Here is a 22,389-nt window from a genome sequence, read left to right on the forward strand (position 1 = left end):
CTTTCTCTAGTTGCGGTGAGCGGGGGCTGCTCTTCGTTGCGGTGCACGGGCTTCTCATTGTGGTGGCTTCTCTTGTTGCGGAGCACGGGCTCTAGGCACACAGGCTTCAGTAGTTGTGGCATGCAGGCTTCAGTAGTTGTGGCTCGCGGGCCCTAGAGTGCAGGTTCAGTAGTTGTGGTGCCGGGTTTAGTTGCTCCACGGCATGTGGGATCTTCCTGGACCAGGACTTGAACCCGTGTCCCCTGAATTGGCAGGCGGATTCTTAACCACTGTGCCACCAGGAAAGCCCCCGCCATGTAGTTCTTTTATCCCTGGCAAGGACTTTATATTACCATCATCTGGTATTAGTCAAATTTTTTTTTTAATTCTTACAAACTTTTATTCTTTTTTTTTCACATTTAAAAAATACATTTCTAATATGTTGTTTACTTTAGACCTTCTAGTTTCAATCAGGTCAATATAGATCATTCATTCATTCATTTAGATATAATTGACATATAGCATTATTAGTTTTAGGTATACAACATAATTTGATATATGTTTATACTTGGAAATGATTACCACAGTAAATTTAACGTCTATCACCACACATAGTCACCATTTTTTTTCTTACAATGAGAACTTTTAAGATTTACTCTTTCAGTAACTTACAAATATACAATACAGTATTGATAACTGTAGTCACTGTGCTGTACATTACATCCTCAGGACTTATTTATCTTATAACTGGAAGTTTGTACCTTTTCACCCCCTTCACCCGTTTCACCTACCCTTCTACCCCCCACCTCTGGCAACCACCAATCTAGTCTCAGTATCTGTGAGTTTGGTTTTTGTTTTTGTTTTTTTAAGATTCCACGTATAAGTGAGATCATGCAGTATGTCTTGCTCTGACTTATTTTACTTAGCATAGTGCCTTCAAGGTCCATTGATGTTGTCACAAATGGCAGAGTTTCCTCCTTTTTTGTGGCTGAATAATATTCCATTATGTATATATTAATTTTCTATATCAGTCATTCTTTGATAGACACTTAAGCTGTTTCTGTGTCTTGGCTATTGTAAATAATGCTGCAGTTAAACATAGGGGATGCAGATATCTTTTTGAGTTAGTGTTTTCATTTCCTTCAGATACCTGAATCATATGGTAGTTCTATTTTAATATTTTGAGGAACCTCCATACTCTATTTCATAGTGGCTGCACCAGTTTACATTCCCACCAACAGTGCACAAGAGTTCTCTTTTCTCCATATCCTCGTCAACACTTGTTATTCTTTGTTTTTTTGATAATAGCTATTCTAACAAATGTGAGGTGATATCTCATTGTGATTTTGGTTTGCATTTCTCTGATGATTAGTGATGTTGAGTGCTTTTTAATGTACCTGTTGGCCATCTGTATGTCTTCTTTGGAAAAACATCTATTCAGATCCTCTGACCATTTTTTAATTGGATTGTTTGTGGAATTTTGTTCTGTTTTTGCTATTGAGTTATGAGTTCCTTATATATTTTGGATATTAACCCCTTATCAGATATATGATTTGAAAATATTTTCTCCCATTCAGGAGGTTGCCTTTTCATTCTGTTGATAGTTTCCTTTGCTGTGCAGAAGCATTTTAACTTGATGTAATACCCCATGTTTCTTTTTGTTTTGTTGCCTTTGCTTTTGGTGTCAAATTGAAAAAAATCACCAAGACTAAAATCAAGACATCAAGGAACTTACTGCCTGTGTTTTCTTCTAGGAGTTTTGTGGTTTCAGGTCTTATGTTTAAGTCTATAATCTATTTTGAGTTGACTTTTGTGTATGGCATAAGATAGTGGCCCAGTTTCATTTTTTTTTTTATAGACAGGATTGTAGGCAGTTTAATATAATTTGCTTCAATACAATTTAATACAATTTAAACAACAAATATTGTTGCATAAATGAATGATGTTAATATACAATATTTCCACTTAGTTGATGACAGTTTTTATAATTGTCTACAATAGCCTTAGATGTGAAATTATAAATATGAAATTATAAATATTTTAGGTGGTAAATGGCAGGATCCAGTTTCATTGTTTTGCATGTGGCTGTTCAGTTTTCCAAACACTATTTATTGAAGCCCATTTTATAAAGAAATCGAGGCATAGAGATTTAGGAACATGGATGAACCTTGAAAAAGTTATTATGTTAGGTGCAATAGGCCAGACACAAAAGGCCACATAATGTATGATTCCGTTTATATGAAATGTCCAGAATAGGCAAATAAATTAATGACTGTCAGGGGATGTAGAGGGGAGAATGGAGAGTGACTACTAATGGGCATGAACATGAAAATGTTCTAGAATTAGATAGTGGTAATGGTTGTACAACTTTATGAACATACTAAAAGTTGCTGAATTGTATACTTTAAAAATAAATTTAAAAAATTTAAATGCCTTGCAATATAATTGTAGGTAAGAGAATATTTTAAAACTACCTGTAAATTTGGTTCACAATTTATCATTGATTCTTCTGTAACAGAAATCAACATTTGGTCCGTAATTATTATGAACTTGGGTTTTTATTTCACTTGCTGGCCCAACTGAATTGATTTGATGTTACAGTATTAGACTTTCTTTATCATTTCGCCTAGGCAACTCCCAACACGTTGCAAAATCTCAGGTGGGGGAAGATACAAAAAAATACAAAGTTAAGTAGTTTTGCACAATTCAATAAAGCCTGTAACTACACATTTACTCTTATAAAACAGTTTCTTAAATGCAAACCAGTATATAATATTGACATGGATTAGGTGAGTACTTCTAGAGGGAAGTGGGGATGGTCAGGGGAGGCATCCTGGAAAAGGAAATGTTTAAGCATCTGTTCCTTCCACAAGCATTTATTGAATATCTGCTGTACCCTAGGCACTGTTGTTGGGTGCTGTGTATAGCCAGATAATAGCTACAGTCCCTGCCCTCATGGGGCTCAAAGACAGTGGAGAAGACACAATTCTACAGATGGTCACAGAGCAGGATTATAAGTGCTGCTGTAAAGGTAAGCACAGGTTGCTCTGGATGCCTCAGCTTGGCAGGTGCATCAAGTCAGGGAAGCCTGGATGATGGATATGATTTCTGAGCTGTGAACTGAAGAATGAATGGGGGTGGCAAAAGCTTGGAGGACAAGGGTGTACTGGATTCCAGGAACTGCAAATAGTACATTGGAGTTTGGGGTACAAACTGATAAGCCATGGGAGGTTAGATCACAAGTAGCTATGAAGGCCATCTTAAGAGAGTAGAAAATAAAGGAGTTTAAGAGAAAGCATAAGATTTTCAGATTTGCAGTTTAGAAATAGGCTGCATTGTAGAGACTGGAATAGAGGCATATGAGAAGGAAAGCAGAAACTTTTCAGGACAGTGTTGCCCTAATTGGAGAGAGAAATCATGGGATGATGGAGAGAAGTGGATGGAGACAAAGGAGTTAGAATGATTGGGGCTTATTCACCAGTTGGATGTGTAAGCGATCTGTGACTCCCAGGCCCTCTCTTCACTCCTCCATCGTCTCTTCCATCTCAGTCTGACCCCAGTGTACCTTTCTCAGTCTGATTTCCTGCTTCTCTTCATGAATATGCTGAAGTCTGCTTACTGTCCACCAAATAGGCTTGCTGGTTTTCTTCTGCTGCCTTTGCTCTTCATCTGGAGATCTGGAATGGAGCGTGCTTCTTCTCTTTACCTTTCTAAATCTGACTTATGAAGCCTTTGGAATTGTTCTGTGCACCAGTGACCTCTTTCTCCTCTGAAGTCATAGCACTTCATACCTCTATCACTTATTAACAAATAATTACATTTTGCCTTGTCACATCTCTTAGTTGCTTTGGGTTGTTGGTAACTGTTGAACTGTTTTAAAATTACAGCAGGCAGAGCAGGATATATTGATAGGATGGCTTAAATAGTGGACTAGGAATCATCTCTCCTAAACGCCCCAATCCCAGCCCTAACTCCTTGTGTAACTTGGGCGAATTACTTTTCCCCCCTGAATGGAATAACACATAGTTGTGGTAGAATACTTGAAAAATCTTAAAGAATGTACAAAATGAAGTCATCACTATCCCCACAGACACCCAAGATAATCACTGTTATTAAATGGGTAATTTTTCCTGCAATGTCCTCTCCATCTTCCATCTTTTTTCTCTCTCTGGGATTATTTGTGTGTGTCTATGCAACATAGCTAGGCTCATCCTCTGCATGCTGTTTTGTAACCTGCCTTTTTCATTAACATATCGTGGGGTTACTGAATCAGAATGTGAGGGTTTTGAAGTCCAAACTGATATATGAGGCCAAATTGTCCTCAAGAAAGGTTGCACCAAAAAACTGAGTAGTGATTATCTCTGGGAAGTAGGGAGAGGAACTTTAGCTTTTCAGTGATATGTTTCTATATTATTGAATGTATATTTTTATTATCATGAGTCTAAATAACTTTTATAGTTTGAAGATGACAGTAATTTATACTTCTAACTAATCCAGGATTGTATCTACGTTTATAAGCAGCTACACCACCTTTACTGATTAGATAGATAAAAAATAGCATCCTGTTATTTTAATTTGACTGTTAGTGAAATATGACCTTTTCACCATGATCATTTGTCATTTTTTCTTTAGTTGTTTCCATTTCCTTTGCCTCCTGATGACTTGGATTTGAGTCCCAGTTAATAAATACATATGACCTTTTACAAGTCACTTAAGTATCTCTAGACCTTAGTTTACTTATGATTAAAATAAGAGGAATGATACTTAAAATTATTGTGAGGATTAATGGAGATCATATATTGAAAGTGCTTTTTGTAAGCTGTAAAAAGTATATAATTGTATTTATTGACTATGTTTATTGATTTTGTATTGATTTTGATTAGTTAATGGTTATGTATAGTTACACCAACTTTGCTTTTTTGTATTCATTTGGAGAAAGGCTAAAAAGACAGAGCTTCCTTCATTAATATTTATTTTAGTACAGTGTGAGATCCATGAGATGTGGCATCTGAGGATCAGTTTTGTGCTGCATTTCTGCTACTTATTAGCTGTGTGTACACGTGTAATGCACTGGACAAACACAGTTCTTTTGGCCAAGACAGAAATGTTCAGGTACCACCTGGCTAGACACACATCAGAGAGCTGCATGGGTTGATAAAACGTTCATGTAAACTAATGGAGACTGTTTATTCTTTTACTTTTATTTTTTAAAGTTAATTTTTATTGGAGTATAGTTGATTTACAATGTTGTGTTTCTGCTGTACAGCAAAGTGAATCAATTATACATATACATATATCCACTCTTTTTTTAGATTCTTTTCCATGTAGGTCATTACAGAGTATTGAGTAGAGTTCCCTGTGCTATACAGTAGGTTTTTATTAGTTATCTGTTTTATATATAGTAGTGTGTATATGTCAATCCCAGTCTCCCAATTTATCCCTCCTCCCCACTTTCCTCCTTGGTAACTATAAGTTTGTTTTCTACATCTGTGACTCTATTACTGTTTTGTAAATAAGTTCATTTGTACCATTTTTTTAGATTCTACATATAAGCTATATCATATATTTGTCTTTGTCTGACTTATTTCACTCAGTATGACAGTCTCTAGGTCCATCCTTGTCTCTGCAAATGACATTTTCGTTCTTTTTTTTATGGCCACAGAGACTGTTGAAATGAATGCTAGCACAAAGGAACTTGTTTGTGCAAATTCCACTAACCGGATTCCCCTCCCGCCCCCCAGTTCCACCCCTTACAGTTCTGTGAAATGAAAATTGGTCATAATCATGATTCTAAGGCCTGAGAAGGTCTGATATGCTCTTCTGAATCATCAAAGGCAGAGAAATTTCCATTGAACATGATTTTTGTGAATTCTGCCATATTTAGATCCCTGGAAATGTGCGTACCTTATATCTATCAATTATCCAGGACATTGACTCTGGATAAGAGGGAAACAAGGCTGTGTAAACAACTCTGCTGAGTAATAGGTGACCTCCTAACCTCCTATTTCTGACTCTGTGTTTCCTTTTATCCAAGGACAAGATGTTATAAAAATAATTCAGAGTGACTCCCAAGGGTAGCCCCATGAACAACTCTGTGAGGCTGCACTGCAGAGGATGATTAATCAACAGCAGCAGAGTATTCGTTCCCGCAGTGCTGTTAGGAAATGTCCCAGCCAGGCTGGCTCTTCAGCCATGAGGACAAAAGCTTTGGGAAAGTTTTTTCTGACTCATTCACAGTGTAATTTGCAGAAGAAAACCTCTAGCTTCTTATTTTATTATTATTTTTTAAAAGTTGTTCTTTGTGGGAGTTATGTGTGTGTAGTAAGGTGGGGTTAGAGTATGGATCCCCCCATGAATATTCAAATTAGCTCTTACCAGTGGCAATATTTGGGGCTGTTTGCTCAGTTAACTTTTATTGTCCTGGGATGTTCACACTGAGGGAAAGGGGAGGTGGAGAATCTTAGTGTACAGTGCCTGTATATCCATCAAGGACTAGTTGACTCATTTAAAATATTTTAAAAGAGGATATTATTTTCTGCAGATGAATTTAAAGTGTCCCCATGCTTTTCCCTGTCATCTCCTTGTGTCTGAGTTCCCCCCATCTCTACATAGCACATATTCACATACTGGGGGACTTTTCTTGTTTCTGAGGAATTCATGTGAGTCTGGGGATTTGAGTTCTCCTCTGGGGTTGTCTCCTCAAAGGAAAGTCCATACTCCTGAGTTGGGCATTTATGGTCTGCTGTAAACTGGTCTCAGCTTTCTCCTTTTTCTCATTTCTTTCTATTCTACACAAACCTTCTGGTCAGTCTCCAAAGGGTTTTACACAGCCCCTTTCCTTCTTTTGTTATTTCTTCATGTTTCCATTATTTGGAATGTTCCCCTCAGTTGGCTGCTGTTCTCTTCCTATTTGTATCTTCCCCATTCCTAAAGGCCCAGTTCAAATCCCACCTGCCCCGTAATGGTCATACTATTATATGCCTAATATGGGCCAGGTGTTCTACTAGACCTATATATATTTTTTCTCTCAGAGTGTAAAACAGTCCTGTAAAAGAATTACTGTTATCTTTATTTGCAAATGAAAAAATAATCACTGAAAGTTAAAAAGTAACCTGATCCCAGCGACTGAGTGCCAGGGCCAGTGTTCTAGCTCAGTTCTTCTTGACCAGAATGGTTAACTCCACCATGCTGGTTTTTCCTGAATTCTTCTGGATTGGGTTAATTACCTCAACCCCCCACTCACACCTTCTCTGAGCATACTCTTTGCCTTGGTTGGATGTGTCTTGTGTTTGGCAATCAATCATGTATCAATATTATTACTATTTCACATTCTTGGGTTGCTAACTCTTCTTTGATGATAACATTTTTTCTTGCATTCTTTTATTCCCACCAAAGTGTGCTTCACAGGCTTTTCATAATGAGTTTTTGTTTGGTTGGTTACTTTACTTAATGAAAATGTCCAGGAGCGCGGGAGTTATTCCTTCTAGTTGTTATTATGTTTATGTTTTTCTTTTTAGTCTAATTTGTCATTAACATCCTACCATAATATTTACCTCCACAGTGCTCTTAGAAAATTATCCTCCCTTTTTCTCTTTCTACATTTTTTTTCTCTTAAAAGGAGAGGCCAAAGAAGCTCCATGGCTGAAGTCTGTACCATTCCCCTCCTTCCCCCAAAAAATTAAACAGGAAAATTGAATGAATGAAGAGCAGGCATTGCCACTGAATATTTTGGTGCAACGAGATGGATGCCTGTTGTCTGTTAGACAGGGGCCCTTTGATAAAAGAATTATGGCTGTGGTCATGTTCTGGCCCTGCTTGGGGCCTCGCTTTAAGGATACAAAAAAGTGTCTCATTGAGGTTCTGCCTTCTTATGAGCAGAGTATAAAGTAAGCATTTATCTTGAGAAAGAATAGCTGTATTTGCTCACCTTTGTCAGTTCATTGGTAGAAAAACATAATTTTAAGTTGCTGCAGAAGACTCCTAGCCAAATTCATCATAATATACCATCTATTTAAACCTTCAAAACTTGGGAAGCTTTCCCCTTCCTAGAAATATCCATTGATGACCATACGCTGAATTCTTCTCTCCATTTACAGTGGTTATTTCCATAAAATACATTGAAAAGTTTGCACAGATGTGAAGGAAACAGAAAGGGTTTTGAATTCTTTAGTTTCCTGCAAAGCATCACTAGGAGATGTGATTCTAAGGTTAGAAACTGGGGCTTATGGGAATAAATCATGGGTAATGTCAGAATTTAAAATCTGAATCTTCCATGCCTTGTGGGTATGTTTCTACATTTTCTTGATCTCTGGTAGCATTATATGGATTTAGGAAGTAAACAGCTGAAGAGCTTTCTGGGAGAAGAACCTGTATTGTGAAATGACTGTGAGTGTGGCAGTGTGGATCTCAGTGCAGCTGTTTGTTTTAAAACATCATAGGCTGCATGGTTTGGGAAAAGAGGGATGATCTTCTCATAGAGGAATTCCAGATGAAATGCAGTTCACTATTTTATATTCAGCTGACTATAAACAGTGATTATAAAGTAAATTCTGTTTTGGTAATCTTGTTCAGTCCTTTAAACTAGTGTTTCTCAAACGGTGGTTTATTATTCATTAGTGGACTATGAAATCGATTTTGTGGGTCTTATTTAGCATTTAAAATCTATTATTAAAGAGAAGAAAATAGTATAGAATAGAAAATATCAGAGTGAATTACATGTAGTGAGGCTATTTTTCTGTGAGATTCATTTTTTGTCATACACACATTGCTTACTGTAGATCATGGTAAAAAAGGTTTGAAAAGCGGTCAGCATGGGTTCCTAGGATGTCAAATAGTGGTGTGAAACCATTACTGGACTCTTGGCTGGTGCCAGAGACAAGTGGGGCAGGTGGAGAGGAGAGAGAGGAGGCTCCGTGCTGTGGAGGAGCAGTGTTGACCTGGTGATCAAGTCTGCTGTCCTGGTGAAGACCGAGTGGATTACTCACTGTGCAAATACAGTTCGCGAAGAGCTCTGCCTTAGTGCAGCACTGGAGACTGTTGGTAGGCTATTTTAGGTCTAAACATGAAAACTGATTACAGTTTCTTGGTTGAGGAGAGGTGCAGGAGACCATGTAGGGAAACACTTTCCTTGAGATTTCCTTTTATTTCTCTCCCCAACGTCACTTTATATTTTGAGGCAATAGCTGAGCTCCTTTGGGGTATAGACTGGAGTGGACATTGCCATTTGATAGCAATTAACATGCATTGACATTGTCCAGCTTCTGAACCCCCTTCATTTCTGGAGTGATCATCCGTTGTTGCTGTGGAAGCTGAAGGAGGTACAGACACATGACTAGTGGTGAACCAAGTCCAGCCTGTTGGATTCCTCTGTCCCAAGACTTAGCTTCTGGAAGGAATGGTACAAATACATAGGGGTGGCTTGAGATCATTCATGGAAGCAGCAGAATCAGGAGTCCAGTTGTGGTGATGGCTGGTGACCAGTGGTGGCCGTGCTAGAACGATGTCCTTGTCAGACTGTTCCTGTGTTCTTATATCTTCCCCTTAATTTATTTTCATCCTAAGGTAAACAGAGCTGGTTTCTGTTGTTTGCATCCCAGAACCCTAAGTGGGTAAAGACTTAACAGGAAACACGTTAGATGGATTTCTGCCCCCAAAGAGCTTAGTACATAACAGAGAGGGAGTAGGTAAATATGCAGTAGACACACAAATAAATTAGTAAAAGTTAGCAAGGCATGGAGGGGATTCAGGGTTGCTTCCTGTATATTCCTTCAAATTATAGTTACCTTGAAGTTTCACCAGATGGCATATCTGCAAGAGGTTTTATGTCTTTGCATCACGACACTTTGGAAATACAAGTTAATGAGGAATTAGTTTTATTAGGGTGCAGCATAATATGATTTCAAACATTTGTAAGATAGGGTTTGTTTGCTTTGTTACTTTTTTTTTTAATCTAAACATTTTTAAAAGCCTTGAGTATACTCACAGAAAACTGATTAATGAACTGTGAGCTTTTTGAGTGTGAGCCAGTAAAAACATACTTTAGAGGAAGAGATTTAGAGAAATCTTGAATCTTCACAACAGCCCTGTAGATACTTTATTAATCCCAGAGGAAACAGAAACGTGTAGAGGTTGAAAAACGTGGCTAAGGTCACACAGACATTAGAGCTGGGGTCTGAACCCAGGTTAGGGTGACTCTAGGCCCAGGCTTCTAACTGCTTCTGTTCTGTAAAGAACTGTAGAGGTCATCTAATACTTTCCTTGTTACACAGGATTTGTGTTCAGAGAGCTTTAGAGATTTTTTCAATACCAGGCAGTTTTCTTGTATTGCTTACAGACAGAAGCTGGTGCCCACAGGTGCGTGTTCTCTCTCTCTCTCTCTCTCTCTCTCTCTCTCTCTCTCTCTCTCTCTCTCTCTCTCTCTTTCTCTCTCCCCCCCCCCCCGCCCCGCCCCTACCCCCCTCTCCTCAGTCCGACCCTGCCTCACCTTTTCACTGTCTACTTCTTTCCTGCCTGATCCCTCTTGGTCTGCATAGTCCTTCCTGCAGCTCCACCCTCTTGATTTTCCTTCCTCCAGCCCTTTTCCAGGACAGCTGCACCCTTCCTTTCCTTTTAGATTGTCTCTATTCCTCAAGGCTGGGAACAGAGTCCACTCTACCTGGTCACTTCACAGCCCTCTCTTCTAACTCCTGTAGTTCTTAACGCTTGCCAACTATTAATAATAGACTGGAGGGTTTTGGTGGGCTTAGATTTTAAGCGTGGTTCTTCTTTACATTCCCTCAAAGCCCGCGCCTTGCCCAAGGAAATGTGGCAAACTGAAAGGGCAGTGAAGCTGGAGGCTGAGAAGTGTGTCTGAGCCTGGCCTCGCCACTCACTAGCCACTTGACCATGGGAATGTCTGAGACTGAGTCTTCTCATCTGTGAAAGGAGCTGTAAGACTCGAATGTGGTTATAGATGTGAAAGCTCTTTTTAAGCTATAAAGTACCATATAAATGCAAGGTTTTATTGTGATGGTCCAAGTGCTTAATAAGTATTTTAGTGATGAACGATTGGAAAGCACAGAAGGTGCAGACAAGCCATTTTCCCCACCTTTGGAGCATCCACTTCTGTCACCATATTTTGACCACTGTATTCTGTGCTCTTTAATAACATTATAGATGTATTAGCGGTAAAAGAAATAAAAGGGGGGGATAGCAAAGCATATTGATACAGTGTGGCTTTTAGGAAAACACGTTTTGACTTAATTTAGTTTGATCAGAAGCAGTCTCTCAGGGAAAGCAGGCTCACTGGGAGCAGTGCAGAGAGCCCTGGATCATCGAGTTGGCATTGATTGTTTGATCATCCCTAGAAGTTTATTGTAAATGGAGCAGCACTTAAGGTTCTGGGGTATTCCTGGAATTGCTGCTGTAGTTAGAAGTGAGTTATTCTGTGTGGCCGGAGTAGCATATAGAAAAGCCATAATTCTGACTTGCTGACGGGAAAAAAATAACAGATTTTGTTTTTATGTCATCTTTTTGGCTGGAATCCATTAGCTTTGCATAGCATCTTGTGATGCCTTCCTCAGAATAGTTATCTGGGCCTCAGTAAAGCAGGGGGCACTGGGAGCAACAGACACAGTCATTGACAAGGCTCCAGTGGGTGCGAAGCCCCGGGTGATGAGACTAAGAGGAAGAAAGATGCTTTCGTGTGTGTGTGTGTGTGTGTGTGTGTGTGTGTGTGTGTGTGTGTGTGTGTGTGTGTGTGTGTGTGTGTGTGTGTGTGTGTGTGTGTGTGTGTGTGTGTGTGTGTGTGTGTGTGTGTGTGTGTGTGTGTGTTAGGCCTTTAGGAGGTTCCGTGCCTATGGGGTGGGCCTCTGCCAGGGCCACCAGAACTTCGCCCCCACATATCCACCCCTACCCTTGTGGTGCCAGAGCAGCGTGATAGTTGTGGGCTGGAACGCAGGCAGGGCCCAGGGCACTTTCATGATTTGTTGAACGACAGTTCTTTCAGCCTTTGGAGGGAGGGGCCTGGAATGAGACCCGTCTCCTAGGTGGATGCTAGACTACGGAAAGTGCTAAGAAGACAGTGGTGTTGGTGATGGGGGGCACTTTAAAGCAGTTTTTACACCCCTGTGGAAAAAGCCTGGTCCTTGGAGTCAGTCACGTGTTTGACATCTGGCACCCCCACTGATTGGCCTGAAACTTCTGCTTTTTATGAGAATTAAGTGCAAGCGCCTAGCTCCGTGCATGAGATGTTACAGATGCTCGGTGTATGCTGGAGCTCCCTCTCCTTGACTGGAACTGTGTTCCATCAAGCTGTAATCAGTTTAACAGAAATTGCGACCAAAATAGGAATGCTTACTGCCTGCTACACTCTGTGTTAGGTACTTTATATGCATTAACTAATTTAACTCTTAACAGCTTTAGGAGATAGATGCTATTTTTTATCCCCCCACTTACAGCTGAGAACATTGAGGTTTAGAGAGGGTAAGTAACTTGCCTAAGATTACAATCGCTAGTCAGTGGGATAGGCAGGATTCAAACCCAGGTCCTTATGACTCCAGCTCAGGCTCTTAACTGCTCTGCTGTGTCATCTGAGACTTATGAAATGGGACTTTGATTTATGACCAGGCTTTTGCTCAGAATCCCTATTTATTCTTTGTTCTTCTAAGCAAGTTGGCCACCCACTTCAGTCCTCTGCCATAAAGCCTACATTATATTGCTTTAGCACTAACATCTTTCACATCTATAGCCTCATTTGAAAAAGGCATGTAGGAGCTTAAGGAAGACATTTTGAGAGATTTTTTTTGATCCGTTGGGCAAGATGGTTCCTCTCAGGTTCACGGATGGGCTCAGATTTAAATGACTTTCTCAAGGTCCACTTGCTAGTTGTGTATAGAGGCAATAAAATCACACACTCTGGATTACGGTGATATTTCCATCGGGTGATGTTGCTTGCTTTGTTACCTTCATCTTTCATTTAACCATTTAGCTACTTACTGATCACCTAATACAGTAAAGCATGGAACAAAAGTGACAAGAGTCCCTGCCCTCTTGGAGCTTATATTGTTGCATCAGGTTTCCTCACCAACCTTAAGACTGGTGCCTGCTAAGATGGTTTTTAAGGTTTAAGACCTTCAGTCTTAACATTTCTTAAGGTATTAAGCAGCTGATTTCAGGACATTTTCTAAATTACATGTTTTTCTTTTCAATTTTTCTGGGTTCATACCCTTAATTCATCAACATTTTATTTGCATTTTCTACTTCAGGAATCAAAAGCTTTGATTCCTTTAAGGCATCCATTAAGTAATTCACTGTAGGTGTGATGGTTTCTCTAGTAAAAATCAGATATCCAAAGTATTTTATTTTGAGTCTTGTCATTGATTTAAAAATTTTTTAAAATTTTACTTTCATTTATTCCTTCTTTAATGATAGTCCTTTAAAAAATTTTTATTTTATATCGGAGTATAGTTGATTAACAATGTTGTGTTAGTTTCAGGTGTATAGCAAAGTGATTCAGTTATACATATACATTTGTCATTGATTTTAACCATCATCCAGTCTACTTTTATCATATACATCTGGCCATGGCCTTTGGCCCAAAGCACTCATATTCTGATCATCATATTTGTGAATATTAATATGATCTATCTTTATGTCTGTCATCTCCACTATTCAAAATTTAATTTTATGTTCTTCCTTTAATAGATACCTGTATTTCAGAAGATACCCTTGAAAATTTAGCAGGCTTTCCGTATCTTCAGACACTGATTTCTGGAATTTTGCATCTTAGAAAATAGTTGTGCTACCCCATTTATTGCAGTTAGTCCTGTTCAGACTCACAGAATCGCATTTTGTTTCTGTTACTTTTCCCTCATTCACAAAGTATTAGATATACATATCTCTTGCATAAGACTTTTATAAACTAAAAAACAATTGAGAATTTACAAAATTTCCCTGATTTTTTTTTTTCATGTAAAGTAGCATCTACAAGATTGAGCCACTAAAGTAAAGGCTAAAGCCACTAAAGCCACTTTCTTCAAATGAGAGAAAGGCATTTTCTTTCAAATCCTTGAAAATTTATAAGGAGGTTAGGGTGGAAGAATTCACTGCTATCATCAAAAAGCTTTTGATTTCTCACTTTTATCCTTACTATTTTCTGAGCTTCTTTGTATTCATTTGAGTTGGGAATGGAACCCAGTGAATCATGTTATTTTTAAAGGGTACTGAGTGATTCCTACTGGTCAGTTTTTCTAGGATTAAAGATTTTCTTTTTGTACCTTGTAGCAAGAAACTTGAATTGATTTCTTGGAATTATCCAAAGTATTTATAAGCTGACCTTGCTCTTTTCCTACTTGTTCTAAAAGTAAGTAGTTAGAGCATGTTGTTTAGTTTATTCAGAAAGAAATGTTATTTGAATGAAGCCATTGCACAAATGCTGTAGCACAAAAAACACTTGTCATCCTGAATGAGTCGTCATTTCACATAAAGTGGGTCACCAGTCTTAGGTTTAAATGTTCAGATTACCTTTTTTTTTGTTTGTTTTTAATTTATTTTATTTATTTATTTTTGGCTGTATCAGGTCTTCATTGCTGCAGGCGGGCTTTGTCTAGTTGGCGGCGAGTGGGGGCTACTCTTCATTGCAGTGCGCGGGCTTCTCATCCCAGTGGCTGCTCTTGTTGCGGAGCTCGGGCTCTGGGCACGCAGGCTCAGCAGCTGTGGCTCGCGGGCTCTAGAGCACAGGCTCAGTAGTTGTGGTGCACGAGCTTCGTTGCTCCGCGGCATGTGGGATCTTCCTGGTCCAGGGCTCGAACCCGTGCCCCCTGCATTGGCAGGCGGATTCTTAACCACTGCGCCACCAGGGAAGCCCTAGCATTCCTTTTAAGTGCTATATGGGTGTGTTTAATTTTTTATCATTGGAATGTCAGTTTTCTGAGAACAGGGATTTTTGTTGTTGAGTCAGCCTATAAAAATATCAGAGTAAATGCATATTGTCAAGAAATTCTGTTGCTGATCTTGATTTCTCAGAGTTTAATCTCTAGGCTAAGGCATCACAAATTGATACCATTTTCTTGTCCTGTCCAGTAATACTGGAGGTCAGTTTGAAAATTATTAGGTATAATGTGATTTCAATACAGTGTTGCTTGTAGTAGAGAATGAATAATGGAAAAACCAAACTCTTCTTGATTATGGGTTTTGATAGAATCCTGGTGATTGTAGTCTGATCCTCAATCCCCATGACTCCTGTGTTCAAGTAACATGTGATCTGATGGTGCATATTAAAATGCTTTTGTGAGTTTCAAAAGATTTATGCAGGGGCTTCCCTGGTGGCGCAGTGGTTGAGAGTCCACCTGCCGATGCAGGGGACACGGGTTCGTGCCCCGGTCCGGGAAGGTCCCACATGCTGTGGAGCGGCTGGGCCCGTGAGCCATGGCTGCTGAGCTTGTGCGTTCGGAGCCTGTGCTCCGCCACGGGAGAGGCCACAGCAGTGAGAGGCCCGCATACCGCAAAAAAAAAAAAAAAAATTTATGCAGTAGCTCTTCTTAAAGGGACTGGTGGAACTTCAGGTCTCTTCCTACTCTAAAAGGTTCTGAGTGTGCGTCCCTCTTCTGGTTTGGGGCACTAAAGCATGGAAGCCATCTGGTTGATTTGCATTCATCCTTGGCAGCATGCTGCCGGAAACATGGGGTAGCAAGGCCCCAGGCATGCTGTTAGCAAGTATGAATGTGGTAGTGCTGTTCTTTACCCACACCTAAAAAGGCGTATTGGAGGGATTTCCCCATTTATGCATCTGGAGAGACTGGACTGGCTTCTTCCCTCTACAGGGCCTTTGCACATGCTCATCCTTTACCCAAACTGCTTTCTCCCCACCTCCCATGATAGCCATTCCATCTCAGCTCAGTGTTACTTCCCTCTTGAGTCCCATGCTGAATCACATTCCTTATTATATGCTCTCTGTTTCCTTCATGGTATTTTAAGTTCTTTATGATTACTTCTTTCTCTGCATCTTTGTTTGATTCTTTTAGTCCTGTGGACTGTAAGCTCCACATGAGCAGTGACCATCTTGCTCTTGTTCTTCGTTGCGGCCTCCTGGTATAGTTCAGCTTTTGGCACGAAGAACTGCTCAAAAATAATTGTCGAATGGGTCTCCTAAATGTGGGATTTGAACACCTGCTTCTGAGCTGAAGCAGGGTATTAGATGTAGCTAATTTCAGATTGCTGTTTTGCTGCAAGGCAGGGTATCTATTTATGTAATTAAAACAATTGGTTATATTACATTTTTAAAGTTGAAAGTATAATGATTTGTTCTTTGAATCTTTTAAAAACTGTCGTGACAAAATAGCCAAGTCAAAGTCTTCACATCAAAATTCATACTTATATCCCCTGCCTGGCCTCCTATCATTAGTTTTGCCTTATCCACTGCAGAAAACCTTCCCAAACCAGCCCTCTCCAGTGTCAGTCATTGGAGTTAGCAAGGGGCATAAAGATGACATCATGCCACACCCACTCTACTGATTTTAGATTGCTTTTGTGTTTTGTGCCATCTCCCACTTCGAATCTAAGGTCCTGTGGGAATGCTGGCCTTGCAGCCTCAGAGGTAACTCATCCCCCTTTCCCCAGGCACCCTTCCACTCCTGCCTTGTCATGCATGGGACTGTGCTCCTTCTAAAGCTGGATTCTGATAAAATGTGTGGAATGACCAACAGAAAACTGAGACAATAATCTGTATTAATTTGGCAGCCATTTTCAAATCACTAAGAGTGGGTGCTCCTTATTTGCAAAACATAGTTTGATTTTACTCTTAAAAAGAGTTTGTGAGAAGCACCAAGGAAAGCTGTTAAAACAATGCAGAGGGCTTCCCTGGTGGTGCAGTGGTTGAGAGTCTGCCTGCCGATGCAGGTGGCGCGGGTTCGTGCCCCGGTCTGGGAAGATCCCACATGCCGCGGAGCGGCTGGGCCTGTGAGCCATGGCTGCTGAGCCTGCACGTCCAGGGCCTGTGCTCCGCAACAGGAGAGGCCACAACAGTGAGAGGCCCGCGTAATGCAAAAAAAAACAAAAAACAAAAAACAATGCAGAGCTGTGTAGGTGGTGGTGGCGGTGGTGTTGGTGTTGGTGGTAAGAATGGGACCAGGAACTTTAATTTTACAGAACCAAACTGCTATTCCTGTTTAGTATGAATAAGCCTTTGAGGTGAGGTTGGGAAGTTGGGAGGACCTTTATTTGCTGCCTAAGTTTTCAGATAAGAATGACTCAAAAAATATTTGGTGAACTGAAAGCATCATTGGTCAGATTTGTTCCCAGGCCCTCCTCCTTTCACCATACCATCTGCGGTTTCACTATTAAAATGAAGCCAGGGGTAGACTGGATTGGGAAGAGGGTAATTCTAAAGGAAGTAGATATGGGAAATAAAAGTGCACATCTTTGGGCCCCTAAACTATTGTTCACAGCCTCAAGAGAGAGAGAGGTTGTTGATGGAAAAGGCACATAGTCCTCATTCACACTGGACAGGGCACTCTACACCAAGAAGCAAAAGTCCCTGGCTTCCTTTCTTGAAGCAGTGAAAATAACATCTTCTTCTTTGATGTTTACACCCTAAGATGTCTCTCTGTCCTCTCAGTGTCCTCATCAGTGTTCCCCCCACCCCCACCTTCTTCCTCCCAAATGTTTTTTCCTGCCTGTTTATGGTTTGGGCTGCTTTCTTAATGAAAGTGTCCTCTTATTTTCTGATACAGTTACCTCTGCAGCTGATTTATTTATTTATCTTTGTCTTTAGCTCAGCTCTGAATGGGTTTTGGAAAGTAGAGAAGAAAATCCAGTCTACTTTTTGGGGGGCATTGGACAGCTGGATAAATGCAGGTATGTACATTTGCATATTTAAAAGAAAGACAAAAAGGAAAATAGCTTCTATAAAGAATAATGAAACTGATCTTAAACTTATAGGGCTATCTGTGCTATATCCATTTATTTTTCAATATCGTTATTTTAATTTTTGTTCATTCCAAATGTTGCATGTGCTACTTTGGAGATTTTTTTTTTAACTACTGAAATATGGGAAGTACAGTCTAAGTTCCCTTGTAACCTCTCCTAGATATTCACCACTGTTAACAATTTATTGTCTGTTTTTCCAGATTGTACAAATGCATAACCAGAAGGATCATAATATACATGTTTTGCTGTTTTCATTTTGCAGTGTGTCATATACATCTTTCAATGTTGGGTCAAATAGTTTTTTTTTTTGTTTTTTTTTTTTGCGGTACGCGGGCCTCTCACTGTTGTGGCCTCTCCCGTTGCGGAGCACAGGCTCCGGACGTGCAGGCTCAGCGGTCATAGCTCATGGGCCTAGCCGCTCCGCAGCATGTGGGATCTTCCTGGACCGGGGCATGAACCCGTGTCCCCTGCATCAGCAGGCGGACTCTCAACCACTGCACCACCAGGGGAGCCCAAGTGTCAAATAGTTTTATGTCACCTTAACAGCTGCATAGTAGTCCTTTATGTTGGTATTCTTTTTTTTTTTTTATAAATTTATTTTATTTATTTTTGGATGCATTGGGTCTTCATTGCTGCACACGGGCTTTCTCTAGTTGTGGTGAGCGGGGGCTACTCTTTGTTGCGGTGCAAGGGCTTCTCATTGCAGGGGTTTCTTTTGTTGCAGAGCATGGGCTTTAGGCGCAGAGGCTTCAGTAGTTGTGGCTCATGGGTTCAGTAGTTGTGGCGCACGGGCCTTAGCCGCTCCGCGGCATGTGGGATCTTCCCAGACCAGGGCTCGAACCCGTGTCCCCTGCATTGGCAGGTGGATTCTCAACCACTGCGCCACCAGGGAAGCCCTTATGTTGATATTCTTAATTTTGTTTACTGAGTGCTCTCCTGTTGGACATTGTATTTTTGTTTTCTATTTCAAGTGGTGCCACATCTTGTACATAAATAATTATGTATATTTGCCTGATTATTTCTGTAGGGTGAAAGTGTATAATACCATCTTTAAATTCTTCCCCCGCCATGTCTCTTTAGACTCTTAAGGACAAAGGTTTTTTCTTAAGTTATAAAGCAGACTAGCTACTTTGTCTTCCATCTCTATTTTTCATTGTTGGGGTAGAGTTGGAGGCTCAGTGTTGGGTTTTAAAACTTTCTTGCTTGATAGTTGATCTGAACCTTAAGGTAAGTTATGAGCTAATCTTTCAGCCTGGTCTCTGGAAAATTTTGATCTTCAGATTTATTTTGGAGATTAAACAAGTAAAACCAAGTGCCTCTTAGTTTGTAGTATCGAGGCATATCTGGTTCGTGTCCTTCCTGCAAGTATCTCACCTCACCAGGGCAGCTAACGGACCAAGCACATGAATTTGTTGAAGAGAATTTGCTTAAGAGAACTGTGACTGTGGCCCTCCCTCCGTGACTTGCTTTGGGTCATTCTGCAAGCTCTGTGCTAGGCACTGGTGATACAAATATGAATGACACAGTCCCTGTCCTTAAGGAACTCAGCACGTGGGAGTGAGAGAGGGACAGACAGGTGAATAAGAGGGTCGTAATTCAGTGTGGTCAGTGCAGTGTGGTGAGTTTGAGAGAGGACATCTAACTCAGGAGGTGGGATGGAGGTTCAGAGGTGGCTTCCTGGAGGAGGTAATGTCCGAGCTGAGTTCTAAAGGCAATTGAAGTTTGCCATGAAAGGGATGAGGTGGGAAGGCACTCCTGGTAGAGGAATCAGCATGAGCAAAGGCAGGAAAATGAGATAAACGGCTTGGGGGTGGGGGTGGGGGGGTAACAAGAAGATGGCAGCTTTGTGAGTTTCAAGCCTGCAGTAAGAGGCCGAGAGTGATATAACATGAGATGAGGCCAGTGCGGCTATCTGGCCAGGTGATGGAGGGCCTCTGTTAGGAGCTTAGGATTGGTCTCTAGATTAATGGGGAACCTTTAGAGGATCTGAGATGTGCTAGGGGACATTTCTTTGGGGGCTAAGTGAAGGTTGGCTTGGTAGGCAGGAGGAAAGTAGGAACCTGGGGTCAGGGAAATTGGTTTGAGGCCATTGGTGCTGGGGTGAGGGGGAGAAAGAACATGCAGGACTTTCCCTAGTTCCCCTCTCTTTTCTCACCATGCCCAAAGCTCAGTTGCTGAGGTTGGCTCGTTGATCCTAGTTGCTCTCCCCATTGAGGGCGCTCAGGTGAGTAACTTATTTTCAGGCTTGTCACCAGTGGGTTCTGACCTTTTCAAAGCAAGGCTTCTCGCTCACTTTCTGGTGCCACAAAGTGCTGCCCATCGTCCTGCCTCTCCGTGGGGTGAAGGGACCTGGCTCCACTCATTAATTCTCATGACCCATTCATGTGGCTTATGAACATGAATCGGTAGTCCTTTTGTGTGTACTATCTCAGAGCCAGCCTGGGCTAGGCTCTAGGGGCATGAAAATAGGTAAGGATGGTTAATGCCCTCCCCGAGCTTGCCGTTTACTGGGAGGTAGACATAAAAGTAAAAGACAGTGTAATTTGTGCCAGTAGGTCTATTCAAAAGTTAAATGATTCTGGTAGCGGTAACAGGAATATTAGTAATGTTAACATCAGTGGTTCCAGAATGAGACACATTTTTCAACTACAACTTGTGTGCAAATACAGAAAATAAATTCAGGTCATGTCTAAAATTACTCTGATTTTTGACAATATGGTCTTAACCATAATTCATGAGCGTGCATAATTGATTACTTCCCATGATTGTACCTGCTGTGAGCTCTGGTACATTTGATTTTCAGGGAGGAAAGGGGCAGGGGGAGGTACTTATCCAATACCATATCTTTCGGCTTGCTTACCTTCAAAGCACTCTTTCACCACTTAGTGCTTTTAGCACATAGAATGACCGCATAGTCTCATTTTCCTTCCACTACAGTATTTAAATATAAAAGAGGACTGCAATGCCATGGCTTTCTGTGCTAAAATGAGGAGCTCCAAGAAGACTGACGTGAATCTGGAGGCCCCTGAGCCAGGGGTGGAAGTGCTCTTCTACCTGTCGGATAGGGAGCCTCTCCGGTTGGGCGGCGGAGAGTACACAGCGGAGGAGCTGTGCATCAGGGCGGCGCAGGAATGCTGTGAGTACCGGCAGCTGCCCAGGGCCCAGCAGGTCCCGGTGTCTCTGCCCCCGCACCTCCACTGAGTGGAGAGAGGTGTGGGCTCTGGGAGTCATTCGTTCTGCCCTGCCTCTGCCACTGACTTGCATTTGACCTTAGGCCAGTGAATTTAATTCTGAGAGTTTCACTTTTCACTTTCTTTGCTGCAAAGTAGCTTATTCCTGCTGTTACTAATGAGCTACAGGGATACCAGGGAACGATGCTCAGTTTTCTGATTTCCCCTATATCTATGAAATTGGAATAATATCAGCACTAAATGAGTGAAGCGCCTGCACAAAGTTACAAGCTCAGAAGTGCCATCTCTCAATATATTAATTGTTTAAAACTTCTGAAAAGTGTGGTCTGTCCTTATGCTACCATGACCTGCCTCCTTATTGCCTGGCACCCCCCTCCCTGCCCCCTGCCCCTGCAACGTGACGCTAAGTTGAAGGGAGAAGTTAAATGTCACTTTGTGGCTTGGTCAGATTGCCAAGTTGTGAAAAGGAAGGACAGTGAGGCTGTGAACAAGACGTTTTTTCTTTTTTCTTTCTTTCTTTTTTTTTTTCTTTTTTTTAAAGTGAGGCTTGTCTTACTAAAGTTAGCCTATTGCCCTTAGAAGGTAGAAAACCAAACTGACTAACAAAATAAAGCCCTTCATTATCCTTTAAACTTGGAGTCATTGGCAATTTTTGCCTACCTGCTTTTAAATGACAGGTAAATTTAATTCATAGAAACTGAAGATCTAATCCACGTAGATCGTGGTGGTGGTTATACAACTCTGTAAATATACTAAAATTCATTGAACTATACACTTAAAATGGGTGGACTTTATGGTATGTAAATTACATCTCAGTAAAGCTGTTTTTAAAAAATCAACTCATTTCATGATGATAGATTAACTAGCCATGATGGCAGATAGTCTGATCCATGCTTTACTTATATCATCTTTAGTCCTCAGAACAACTCTGCGGGGATAGCATGGTTGTTTCAAGAATCAGCTACCTTGTTTGTAATACAGCTTGTCTAGAAAACCCATTTTCTTCCTGATATGTCTTTCTGCTTAAAATGCTTTAAATACAAGAGTTCCAATAAAAGGGGAGAGGTTGGTGCTATAGGGAAGAATGTAGTAGATCCTTACTGACAAAACATAACACTAGATAAAATTGGCTGAGTTACAGATTATTATGGGGAAAATGCATTAATATTTTAGAGTTACTTTGACTAGATAGCAGAGTAGGTAAGGAACCAGCTTTGGACAGCAGCTTTAAAAGTATTTGTAATTAGCAAAACAACTAGATGTAAATTGGTGTTTCTAAGGCATTTTTTCCCCTTTACCTTGAGATTTGGTTTAT

General features: G+C 40.7%; 1 protein-coding gene across 5 annotated transcripts in view; it reads left to right on the forward strand.

The window, feature by feature from the left end:
* Positions 1 to 22,389, forward strand: part of JAK1 (Janus kinase 1) — a 233,734-nt gene that overhangs the window by 162,996 nt on the left and 48,349 nt on the right. For all 5 annotated transcript variants that reach the window (XM_082649205.1, XM_082649204.1, XM_082649206.1 and 2 more), the window contains 2 exons: positions 17,729 to 17,811; positions 20,821 to 21,019. In XM_082649205.1, coding sequence (XP_082505331.1) covers positions 17,806 to 17,811; positions 20,821 to 21,019 — 205 coding nt within the window. In that variant the 5' untranslated portion in view covers positions 17,729 to 17,805. The remainder of the gene's footprint in view (positions 1 to 17,728; positions 17,812 to 20,820; positions 21,020 to 22,389) is intronic.

This window comes from Grampus griseus (genome assembly GCF_964374135.1).
Source record: "Grampus griseus genome assembly, chromosome: 1".
Classification (NCBI taxonomy): Eukaryota; Metazoa; Chordata; class Mammalia; order Artiodactyla; family Delphinidae; genus Grampus; species Grampus griseus.